The sequence below is a fragment of the Periplaneta americana genome, chromosome 2 (assembly GCF_040183065.1).
Source record: "Periplaneta americana isolate PAMFEO1 chromosome 2, P.americana_PAMFEO1_priV1, whole genome shotgun sequence".
Classification (NCBI taxonomy): domain Eukaryota; kingdom Metazoa; phylum Arthropoda; class Insecta; order Blattodea; family Blattidae; genus Periplaneta; species Periplaneta americana.
Window position 1 is genome coordinate 73,296,950 of NC_091118.1, and position 13,469 is coordinate 73,310,418.

The 13,469-nt window shown below is 34.2% G+C and overlaps 1 protein-coding gene across 2 annotated transcripts in view; it reads left to right on the top strand.

The window, feature by feature from the left end:
- Positions 1-1,519: 1,519 nt before the first annotated feature.
- The window catches only part of rols (rolling pebbles), a 630,535-nt gene continuing 618,585 nt past the window's right edge, over positions 1,520-13,469 (top strand). For both annotated transcript variants that reach the window (XM_069817947.1, XM_069817949.1), the window contains exon 1: positions 1,520-2,886. In XM_069817947.1, coding sequence (XP_069674048.1) covers positions 2,763-2,886 — 124 coding nt within the window. In that variant the 5' untranslated portion in view covers positions 1,520-2,762. The remainder of the gene's footprint in view (positions 2,887-13,469) is intronic.

A 13,469-nucleotide genomic window follows, 5' to 3' on the forward strand; every position in this document is an offset into this window, starting at 1 on the left:
GTCAAGTCAAAATTAAAAACAAGTAAAATGTTTATAAACTACGAAATAGATTTTAAATATGGAGGGAAACTAAATAATGTACAACAATTAACTATGTAACAATGAAGAAACAACTTTTTTAATTATCATCGGTTCGTCTTTTGAGGTTTTTGATTGATACTGAAAAATTTGCCTTCAGTGACTTGGCCGATTTTGAACTAGACGCCTCATATGTTTCATTACTTACTTACAGTACAAACTTGCTTACTTTTGGCTTTTAAGGAACCCGGAGTTTCATTGCTACCCTCACATAAGCCCGCCATCGGTCCCTATCCTGAGCAAGATTAATCCAGTCCCTACCATCATGTCCCATCTCCGTAAAATCCATTTTAATACTATTCTCCCATCTACGACTCGGCTTCCCCGAAGGTCTTATTCCCTCCGGCCTCCCAAATAAAGGCTCATTCACAATGAAAATTAAACATAACGTAAGCGTTAACTTAAGAATATAAACGTTACGGTAAAATCAAGAAGTCATACCATCATTCACGATGGGAACATAAACATAACAGCAAACATACTAGGTAACCATGGAAACATAACAACGACGCCATTTCCTCATATTCTGTCGTATACTTCAGCGCTCCACGATTGTGTTCTGTTTGCAAATCACGTAAGCATAAGCATGAAAGTTTGGAGTTTGCAAACTTTCATGTTAACGTCTTACGGTAATGTTTATGTCAATGCTTATGTGAATCATTGTGAATGACCCCACTTGGTAGCCTGGGCGCAAACTTCTGTGTTTATGTTACGGTTATGTTTAATTTTCATTGTGAATGGGCCTTAACACTTTATATGCATTTCTGGATTCGCCCATACGTGTTACAGGCCCTGCCCATCTCAAACGTCTGGATTTAATGTTCCTAATTATGTCAAGTGAAGAATACAATGCGTGCAGTTCTGCGTTGTGTAACTTTCTCCATTCTCCTGTAACTTCATCCCTCATAGCCCAAATATTTTCCTAAGCACCTTATTCTCAAACACCCTTAACCACTGTTCTCATAGGTTTCATTAGTAAACTAAAAACATTTATTTACGTAAATTATCAGCGCCCTAATTGCGACACTTATAAATTATTTTTTAGTACACAAAGGTTCATTTCCGTACTTTACAATAACATTTACATGTAACTTGTAAAATATGGTTCCTTATTTATGTGGAATATGCCCCTGGTTGAAAGAGGTCATCTGCAGTTTTTCCTTCTGCATTACTCGTTCCTGCAGTACAAGAATCATAGGTTGTGAATGGCTTTGCTCGAAATGAGAAGGCGCGGGTCTCTGTACGCAACCAACACTGGAAGCGCCGTATAAAAACAGGAGATGAACTTCCATTTGTATCTCTGAGATTCTTCTCCAGTTTCGTCAGAAGTAGTAGAGTCTCATGCGTGTGTTGAGAGAGCGTGGCGGTTGGTTCAGTGCAGGAGAGGGGGTGATGTAGACTAGAGCTCTGTGTACCGGCTCGGATTTCTTTCAGTAGCGTCCTGACTGGTGGCGTGGGTAGAGGCGCTGTATTCTGCACCACTTGTTGCCATGACTACGAAATGACAGATTTCATTTGTCTTACGGACAGTGCGCAGATGTTTCCGTGATTATGACGGGATATTCAGTTCCAAATGACAGTCGCGTTTGTGCGAATTCAGTTGTTTTATTTATTCCAATATTTTGGCGAGTACTTACTGTGGTTATAAACACTATTTAAATGGACCGTCGCGTTTCTCTCCCTTCATTTGTTCAGTTTTTTCGAGTTGTGAAAAGACAGTTGCTCGTTCGAGATTAACAAGAAGGCATTTACGGTGTATAGTTATAAATGGAAGTTAAATAGACTGTCGTTCTTTCAATTGTTTTATTTGAGTGTTTCAAGAGATAGTGACTTCTAACTTGGAATTTCGCCAAGAAGAGGAAGTTATTCTGCTTTTTTTGTGTGTGTTTTTTATGTTATGTAATTGAAACCAGTTCGTCCTCTTGCAGCAGTTCTATTTAGTTTTAACTAATTGTAAACTAATTTTAATAGCAGTTTCACACAGTGAAGAGTGTACACTTGTATTATTTGAGCTACTTAGACAGTGAACAGCTGAGAATCAGAAATAAAGGGTGCCTGAAAATGTATCTTTTAATTCCAAGACTTTGTGATAGATCCGTTCCAGAGAACTTGGTATTTCGTTGGTTGCTGTGTTACGAACATATAGGGATTCTTTAGTGACGCAGATTTATTTGTCCGTAATTGCACATATCTACACGGCTGACCTCACATATAGGTGTGCAACCCGTGGGTGTTGGTTCTACGAAGCCCGGTGAATGTGTAAGATGTTTCACAAGCATTATGACACCAAATTCTATGAATGGAAATCATCAGGATGTTTGCCAGAAATGTGACAGTGAATCATCTCCAAGTCTGTGATAATTGTGCAATCTAAAAAGTGCTACATTCCATTTCATTCCCTTCTACAACATTTGCCTTTGCAGAAGTTTTTTCATGTGTTCTCTTTTTAATTTTTTTCACATGGCAACCAATCTATAAGTGCAACAATTTTGTTTATAATTTTTTTACATCTCCATAGGAACATCAGTACGGTTTTTCTTTTTTGTATATCCTTGGTTATTGTCCTTCAGCAGTTCAGCATAAGAGAATAAAGTCGTTATTATCATTGGGAGAGGTTAAAACCGACAAGTGTGGAGTGTTGTGTATGTGTGAAACGAGACTAGAAGAACAAGAAAAGGTGAACAATGCCTTCAGAAACCGCAGCTTCATCATCTTCTTCACCGTCACCCGCGGCAGCGACAACAGCGGCGCCTGTGGTGGAAGCTGGAAGCATTGAAGGAGATCCCTGGACAACCGCAACCGAAGCAGGTGAGTCACGCTGGAGGAGTCACTGCACTGAGCTGGACCAATTCTTGCGGCGGCGCTAACCGCCAACACTGTCTAATCGCAATTTACTAGCCTTTATTAACTTACGTTAATTTCCAGAAAAAGAAAATTAATTACTGCTTTCAAGGAGGTTTTTTGTTGTTGTTTATCTCAAGCCCAATTTATGACTATTCAATAATAATAATAATAATAATAATAATAATAATAATAATAATAATAATAGGTATTTCATTACAATTCCGTTAGCACATACAAGCACAAATGTATTTACGAAATAATTACTATTATATAATAATAATAATAATAATAATAATAATAATAATAATAATAATAATATTATAATAATAACTTAATAATAACTTAATAATACTTATTTATCTATTTATTTATTTATTGATATTTATGTGCTAGACAATAGCCATTGGCCAATAAAAGTCCAGCACAGTGATACAATTAATACAATAAAATGAACAGCTATGGTACAAATTAAATAAATAATTGAGATAATAACAGCAAAATAAAGAACAAAGATTAAAATGATTAATTTACAAGAATCAATAGTATTAAATTTTATGGAAAGGAGTTAATTCTTACAGAAAGAATTACCAATTTGTGTATAAAGATTATGCAAATAATATTGAAGAAATGACATTGCCATGTTCTAATACTTCTATACATTGAATGGATCGAAATCGCGTACATCTAAGTTAGCATTTTAATATATCTGGAGGCCGGAGAGAACGATTTAGAATGTATAATATAGAAGAGTTTGTGATGTCTCATGTCCTTCATAGTTATACGAAAGCTGACACTGTTTAAGAAAGATTGACATTTTTATTAATGTCACCTTTAAGGACCTTACATAAGAATAAGTAATCGAGATCATGACGTCTAGCATACAAGCTACAACATTTAAAGTACTCGCATTTTTGCTCATAATTATACTTACTTACAAATGGCTTTTAAGGAACCCGCAGGTTCATTGCTGCCCTCACATAAACCCGCCATCGGGCCCTGTTCTGTGCAACATTAATCCAGTCTCTATCATCATATCCCACCTCCCTCAAATCCATTTTAATATTATCTTCCCATCTACGTCTCGGCCTCCACAAAGGTCGTTTTCCCTCCGGCCTCCCAACTAACACTCTATATGCATTTCTGGATTCGCCCATACGTGCTACATGCCCTGCCCATCTAAAATCGTCTGGATTTAATGTTCCTAATTATGTCAGGTGAAGAATACAATGCGTGCAGTTCTGCATTGTGTAACTTTCTTCATTTTCCTGTAACTTCATCCCTCTTAGCCTCAAATATTATTCTCAAAGACCCTTAATCTCTGTTCCTCTCTCAAAGTGAGAGTCCAAGTTTCACAACCCTACAGAACAACCGGTAATATAACTGTTCTATAAATTCTAACTTTCAGATTTTTTGACAGCAGATTAGATGACAAAAGCTTCTCAACCGAATAATAACCGGCATTTCCCATATTTATTCTACGTTTAATCTCCTCCCGAGTGTCATTCATATTTGTTATTGTTGCTCCAAGAATAAATCTCCAAGTTTTATGTTTCCATTTCGTACAATATTCTGGTCACGAGACATAATAATATGCTTTGTCTTTCCGGGGTTCACTTCCAAACCTATCGCTTTACTTGCTTCAAGTAAAATTTCCGTGTTTTTCCTCCGTAATAATAATAATAATAATAATAATAATAATAATAATAATAATAATAATAATAATAATAATAATCCGTGGCGCTACAGCCCTTGAAGAACCCAGACTGGCCAGTCGGTTGCTGGTCACACGTTCACATGCTGAAGCAGAGGTGGACGATCATCCAACCAGAATGGAGATATCCGATGATCCCCCCAGCCGTTATAGCTGGCTTTCGCAACCGGATTTCGCTATCTATCATACTCCTCAAGTGCATCACGATGCTGGGTGGGCATCGGCCCCCTACACTAGCCGAAATTTCATGAGAAAATGTCTTCCCCCTAAGAGGACTCGAACCAGCGCGCATTTCGTAACGTGAGTCCTAGGCTGGATGCCTTAGGCCACGACGCCACGGCGCTTAAAGTTTATAAAATTTATTTATGCCTATTTTATTCCTATTGTCGTAATATAATAATTAAAAAATGGACTTAAATTAATAAAAAATGGTTTGACATAAATTATCTTTTTATCAACGAAAATAAAACTATAAATTATTCCATTCTTATTATCTGAAAAATGTAACAAACCTCCTACATCTACATATATTAAGTATTAAATTACATAACTCTAATTGTTGCCTTATACAGTGTAAATGTCAGATTATTGAGTCCTCTGAAGTTAAGTATTTAGGCATAATTTTCGACAATCATTTAAAACGGAACCAACACTTTAATTACCTTTGTAATAAATTACGTAAAATAATATATTATTTTGTTTTATTGAGGAATTACTTGTCAATAAGTTTATTACGCACAGTATACTTAACTTTATTTCATCGGTAATTATGTATGGAATTATAGGATGGAGTACTTTATTTATATCCAGTTTTAATCCACTTTATTTATTACAGAAGAAAATAATTAAAATATCTCTTCATAAACCTATTGATTTTCCATCTCAAAAATTGTTTTTAGATTTTAATGTTCTTAAAATAAGACACATTTTTTATATTGTATTAATAAAATTCATACATAAAAATCGAAATAATTTTTAATTCTATTCTCATAGTTACGAAACAAAAGATATGAATTCTTTAAGATTGTTTGAACCAAAATGCAACACTGCTACAGTATTTAACCATAGTAGTAATTTAGGCCCAAGAATATATAACAAATTTATATTTAAATATCCTAATCTTGTCAATTCTAACAGTTCTAGTATTACATTTAAAAAGTTATGTATGGATTTTATAAAAATTGAAAAATTGTAAATTTAAATTTACATATTCTTATTGCGTTGTAGACATAAGCAAATTATATTATATACTTCTTAATTTCAATTCAGGAATCCGCCCCTGAGCACGAGTTCTACTCTTTCAGGGGCGAGCGAAAGTTTTTCTGTTTATATTATATTTTACGTTACAATTATTAGCAAAATAAATAAATAAATAAAATAAAATAAAATTACCTTAAATTTTTCAGAATTCTAATCACACTCTGCCAAATCTTCAAAGTGAACATTATAAATATAAAAATATATAAAGTCTAGGTACAAGAAATCCAGATTTAGAACGTCTTAATTTTGGAAGCACTAGCCGCCACTGAAGGAGGAAATATTGAAGATAGGGTGTGTAATTTCTGGTAAATTAGACCTAAGTTAATACTGCCATAAATTTCGAGAATTCCAGTCGTCACTGAGATTGAAAGTTCTACAACTTATCGCTTCGCATGAATTCGCGATTGTTCACAGAACCTTATCCTCAAGAGTCGCCACTGATATCGGCGTGTTAAAAGTGACACCCATTTCCACATCCTCAGGGAAGTATCTGAGTGCGTGCGAAATTTAATAGATCTTGGTTCCTCGGTCAGACAAATAAGACCCGTTTTCCCCCCTCCCTTTCATTATTGAGAGTTCATGTCAGTTATATTCATTGCCTCCAGGGGATGCGGGCCCCAGTTTATAAGACTTCCCACAGCCCGTATGCAGCAATAATACGAAGTAGAATTAATATTCTAGATTTATTATACAGCAGCTATCGAGAACTTGGATCAGTTCTCCCCGGCGTTGTATTGCTTGTATTGCTTTTTATGTTATTTTAATGTCGTTAAAAGCAAGAGCGCATTCTTTGTTCCGTGTTCCATCTTATATCGTTATAGAAGGTATTTTATTGTATTTATTTTCAACGGTATTAAGGGGTTAGGTACAGCTTACAGCAGTAACATTTTTTTGGAAATATTCAACATTTTTTTTTCTCCATTACTGTATCTTGTGCAATAATGAAAATTGGTATGTGTAAAACACTGTCCTGCTATATATATATATATATATATATATATATATATATATATATATATATATATATATATACGATTTAAAAGAAATTATTTATTTATTTTTTTTTTTTCGAAATTGATAATGATGGTAGTTCACTGTGCAGCGATGAAACGTTTTCCTCATAACTCAACAAACTTGTTAACTTTTTCATGTTCTCTCTCTTTTATTTTATTTCTGAAACTCACGTTTACAATATCATGCTCTTTCAACTACATTCCTCAATAAATAATATATGTATTTTTTACTTTGTTAGAATAAAATACTGATATTTGACCATTGTTAAATTAATTAAATTTTTATTAGACAATATATCAAAGGCAGAGTAGTGAGCTTTCATCATATTGTAGATATGACATGCATAAATACGCACAAAACATATATTTTTATTGGGTTATTTTACGACGCTGTATCAACATCTCAGTTTATTTGGCGTCTGAATGAAATGAAGGTGATAATGCCGGTGAAATGAGTCCGGGGTCCAACACCGAAAGTTACCCAGCAACAAAAATATTCATCACAGAATGTTTGATAGTTTTTAAGTTACGAAGTACACGCTTCATCACACCACAGTGAACGGAATTTTGAAGAAAAAAAAAATGTAAATAATTTTTTTTAATCGTAAAAAAATATTTTTTTCATATAGCAGAAGGACAGTGTTTTACATGTACTAAGTTTAATTACTGTACAAGATACAGTAATGGAGGAAAACATGTTGAAAATTTCCAAGATTTTACTGCTGTAAACTGTACCTAACTCCTTAAAAGAATACGCTTTCTTTTATTCATCTCCTTGGTAACCTCAGTGGCGGCTGATTGACTGAGGCAAGTGCCTCAGTCACTTGGCTTAAACTGAAATCAAATTTTGTGTTTTTACATAATGTATTAGTTATTTGAATGAAGCATATATCGCTGCAAAAGCATTTGAAAACTTTGTGATGTATATTTATAGACCTATTTTGCAGTAAAATTTGTTCCTGAGGCCAGGATCGCTGATAATTTTTGACAGATAATCTTAAAACGCGAGTTTCTATTGCATCCTGGTATGGGCAACATAAATGATTAAGTGGTAATGTGGCGCAAAATAAACTTTTCTGTTGGCCTTGTTTGTTGCTGTCAAAGAAAAAAAAATAGAAAAGAAAGAAAGGGGAATTTCAACACATAATATGGGTTGCTTCTTCACACTGAAACAATCACTGAAACTCACAGCATAACAGCTTATTTGGTGAGTGAAATTATTATTTTTCATTAATAGTAGTAATAATAATAATAATAAAGTAATAATGATATTAATAATATAATAACAATAATAATTAATATCATAAATAAGCATTTCTTATTGGAGGCACTTAAACTATTTGCATCTGGCCATACCGAGGATTTCGATCACCAGCCGCTACTGCTTTCTGATAGCTTACTTATTTTTTCCGCTCTCTCACAGCTCACATGATAGGTCTCACCTCCTCATCTGTATGTCATATAGTAGGCTTATTATCCACAGTGACATTATGTATAATATATAACCCATTTTCATATGTTTAAAATGTTATAGCTAAAAATTACAGACAGGAAAAAGCATGTTGCTTAATGTATCGAACAGATGTTTTATAGTCTCCGACGGTTTGCGAAGCCCAGACTTGTCTGCTAGAATCCCGCGTCTGCAGGCCTTTTTTATGCCTCCGCGACAGACACTACCTTAATTGTCCGGCTCAAGGCCTCCCCGGTTGCGATCTCGCCGGCTTATCTGTGCCCCAGCCAGTCGATGTTGATAACGCCTGATTTATGTCGGCCATGTCAACACAGTGTCACAGTCGTAAAACTTGCTGCTGCTCTTGAAAACAATTTTCTAGGAAAATGTACTCGTGCGCCGGCATTCCGTAACTGTGAAGTTTGTACCGCATATTGTGCATATAAGGAAATATGAACGTCACACATGTCTTCAGCAACTATGGATAAATAAAATAAAATATGTAGCCTATGTAAACCAGAAGAATAGAAGAGATAAAAATGAATGTCACTAATTTTAAGCGTTCAACAACAATCCAATTGAAGGGTTGATAGCAAAAACCGCACAATTACAAAATATTAATTTTTCAGAAAAAAAAAAAAACAAACTTTTGTAAAATGTTTCACTCTTCTCTGTATATGGTTTCTTGGCGGGGGAGGAAACTTTTGGACATATCCACTTTTTTTCAGCAAATGTTATATGTATTCAATTCAATTCAATTCAATTTTGGCTATTAGACATACATTTTTCGGCTTCGTCAGAATACAATGAAAATTACATAAGTACGCTAATACAATTTGAAAAAAAAAACACTAATAAAAGAAACAGTAAAATTTAAATAATACTCTATCTACCAAAAAGTAATTGGGCACTATTGTTGCCCCTTTAGAACCTCGTGGTACCACCTCTTGTTGCTATAACAGCAGCCACCCTGTCAGGCATGCTCGCCACTAGTTTGTGTAGGATATCCACTGAAATGCGTCGCCATTTCTCTTGCAACATGGCACTCATTTGGACAATGGAAGTTGGCCGCATCTCCCGAATCCTCAATCGCAGGTCCAGTTTGTCCCAAAGGTGCTCAATAGGATTGAGATCAGGACTCTGTGCAGGCCTGTCCAACCGCTAAACATTATTATCTGCATACAACTGCATAGTAGCCGCCGGAACATGAGGCCAACTTCCATTGTTCAACTGAGTGCCATGTTGCAAGGGGAATGGCGACGTATTCCAGTGGATATCCTACCACAAACTAGTGGAGAGCATGCCTGACAGGGTGGCTGCTGTTATAGCAACAAGAGGCGGTACCACGAAGTTCCAAAGGTGCAAAAACAGTGCCCAATTACTTTTTGGTAGATAGTGTACAATGAAGACATGAAATAATTTGAAACACTTTACCCTTAATGTATTAACTGTAACTAATTGCGATTAAATATATTTATTAAAAACAATATCATACAAGTTTGTGTTGAAAAACTCACCAACAAAATAAAAAAGGATTATTTAATAACCAATTGTAGGGCTAGGATTCTTAGGGTTTAACCTATTTTCTATATACTACTTATTTCAATAGATGTGTGTTGTATACTGCCCTGTAGCAAAGAATGTGATTTTTATTGGACCTAAAAATGCCTAAAATAAGGTATTCAACTTAAAATATCCTAAATCTTTGTTTCGACCTAATATCCATTTATATTTACCTATTGAAATAAATTGTATATATATATATATATATATATAGAAAAAAATAGGTTAAAACCTAAGAATCCTAGCCCTATTTATGATTCACTTTATTTTCACCATTTGAAACCTGTGAAACTTCACTACCGCTTCAGCTGATTCTTATCCGCTGGGGAACCTGGCTGTCTGCTGCCTTTACTATGCTAACCATCTCAGTGACATTCAAAAGGTCGTTATTGATTTAGGTTAGAATTGAAGTGAGTGTGAATCCATTCTAGATTAATACAGGGACATCATTTTATTTTTACTAACATTTTTAATATTAACCTGTCTATACCTTTAGAGAACCGGAAACACCGCTTGCTCCCCGCTCCAAGACTGGAGTTCGATGATATTGGCGTAAAACACAAATCACTCTACTAGGTATAGGAAGGAAGAAAAGTAGTTCATCCATTTACGTAAACTAGGAAATATCGCGATTTTGAGTTTGATAATTTTCATTAGGTTTTTCTTTAATGAAAGTACAGTACTGTATTAAGAATAAGTGTTTTTACTCACGAAGTGAGTTATCCATGCGAACGTATTCATTATGCGGTGTATATTATACTGTCTACAGCACATTAGCTTACAATATAGAGAAAGAATTTAAATTGAAAAATAATCATAATATGAATATTTAAACACAATTTTGAAAATGGTGGCCGTTCATTTCGATATAGGCTTCAGTTCTTTTGTGCATATTATCGCACTATAGACTATTGCATCTAATTCCATTTGCCAGTTTCGTCCTTCGTACTAGTAACTCATGTTGAAATAATTCTATACCTACTCTACGTACTGTTAATTCAATCTTCACTTCTGCCCGACCCGAAAATATAAAATTACTCAGACATGCTATCTACTGTCCGTCCAAGTGGTTATGCCGCAGGATTGTAGAAAGGGAGGAAATCACGTGACAGTTAATTACTTAACGAGGCCCTTTTATTTAAGTTAAATTAAACAGCTGTATAATATTACGTAAACGTCCAATTCCTAAGAGAAATTAATGTTTTCAGAAAAGAGCTAAGACAGCCCAGCTTTTACAGAGGGGCGAGCAGAAGCAGGTGGGGGAAATCGGGATGCGACGTAGGCAAACGGACAGTACCTGTGCGAAAATATGATTCAATATTGAAAGCTCTTTCGTCACTGGAAAACGCGAACATATTTCTGGAACGTACTATACTCAGTAACTCAGTACTGCTTACTATCTGCTGTCTTGGCTCTGTGTGGAGTTGGAACTTCATTAGTAGAAGGGGTGGGAGTGAAGTACATTCAAAAACTCAGGTACAATAAAAATTGAAGTAAAAATAAAATGATTTCCCTGTACTAAATAACGTGTAATCTGTATTCTATACCCAACAGATATTCTTGATTTTTACGTATTCGATACAATTTATGACGTAACTATGAAATATATGTAAGAAATAGAATTTTACTAAAATTATTATGAACTTGTAAACCTCTGTGATGTGCGCTGTTCGATGCTGATGTTTAATTTCTGCTTAAATGTAATCATGTTGAAAGTATTTTGATAAAATAAACTTGTTCTCTGGAAAAAGGATCTACAGAATGCTCCAATAAAATATATACAGTGCTTTCATTTCAAAACTTCCCAGTCTAAATAACTAATTATTTAAATTTAATTCAATTTACACAAAAAACATGTCAATTTAATATTGAGGGGTAAGTCTAAAACCAGGCTTAATTGCATTTTAGATTTCACCCCCACCCCTCAGCCTCCTTCACTTTGAAATTTCAAATGGCACCCTTATATTTTTATACTTATAATATGAAAGAGCATTCAATCGTTTATACACTTCATTCATTTTTTCGCATCTTTTGTTTTCTACCGTCGCCTAGCAACCTGGATTGTTATTATTGATTAGAGCTGGAGAGAATAAAGCTACAAAAACTTATTGAGCATTTCATGTAATAGTTGTATTTGTGTATTAGGCTAAATTATTTTAAAATGGTGTATACCCTTCAAGAGAGATCATAAATCATCCTTATTGATTAAATTTAGGAAATCACACAAAATAAGCTGTGTTTTCATCCTACAATCAACTGATAATAACAAAAAAGCAGGTTGCCAGGCGACGATAGAAAATAAAAGATGCTACAAAAAAAAAGAATGAGGTATGTAAACAATTGAATTTTCAGAGTGGGGGTGGCTGGAGGTGGGGTATGAAATCTAAAATGCAATTGAGCCTGTTTCAGACTTCTCCCTCAATATCTAATTTGACGTGTTATTTTATTTAAATTGAATTCAATTTAAATAATTAATTATTTAGACTAAGAAGATAAAACTTATTACAAAAATTAAACAATCTTTAAAACAAAAATAACTAATGAAAGCCCTATATATTTATAACACTATTAAAGTCGAAATTCATTATTTAACAAAAACTTGAAGACATATTATTATAACAGAATGCAAATTGGTATCTTGATAAAAGTGCATTCAAAACGTAATTATATAAAAATAAATCTTTTAATCTTTGTTTTCTCGAAACATGACTTTTGCTTTGGACCCTTTTTCCGGCTACCGACCGAATTACGTTTATCATCTCATCTCAGAATAGGGTCTACTGATTTGACAAATTGAACGCATTTTTGAGGTTCCTAGGCTACTGTTGTATCAATAACTTGTGTGTCGTCCACATTATGTTTTAATATACAATATTGATAATGAATATATTTCGGGGTTCGAACCCACGACACTTATCTTCATATCTATATCTTAACTTCTGGGAATAACACGTCCGTCATTTTAAATATATTCTTACCATTCCGTTATAATTTGAAAAATACATAAATAAGTGTAGCTGAATTTATAGGTACTGTAGTACTATGTGGATTACGAAACTCCAATTCTTCAAATTGTTATATTTTAGTCTTGTTTCCTGTTAATGTAGGTCAGAACTGTACAGCAACTACTAAAGATGAAAGTATTAAGACATTGGCTACATAATCTAAACTAATATCATATTTGTATTTAAAAGTATGTTTTGGAAATGCCAGATCTGTAAATACATATCATAAAAATCAAGGAGAGAGTTTGGAATTGATAAATATATGGTTTACGCAAGCTCAAGACTGTTTCGAAGAGTCGAAGAAAAGAGTGGCACCAACAATCAGCTGATTACGCAAGCGATTCTGTCAGTCCTATCAAAATAGCCATCAATTACCTCCGGGCCTTATGTCTCCACTGATTGATTAATCACTTAATCAACCATTCACCTAAATCAGCTTTCCGAGAGGAGTTATGTAAATACAATGTTGCCGCAGTAAGGTACGTGATGTATGTATTTACAGTATTGCAAGCCATTTGCATTATAAGCAAGCTTTGCAAAGGAAA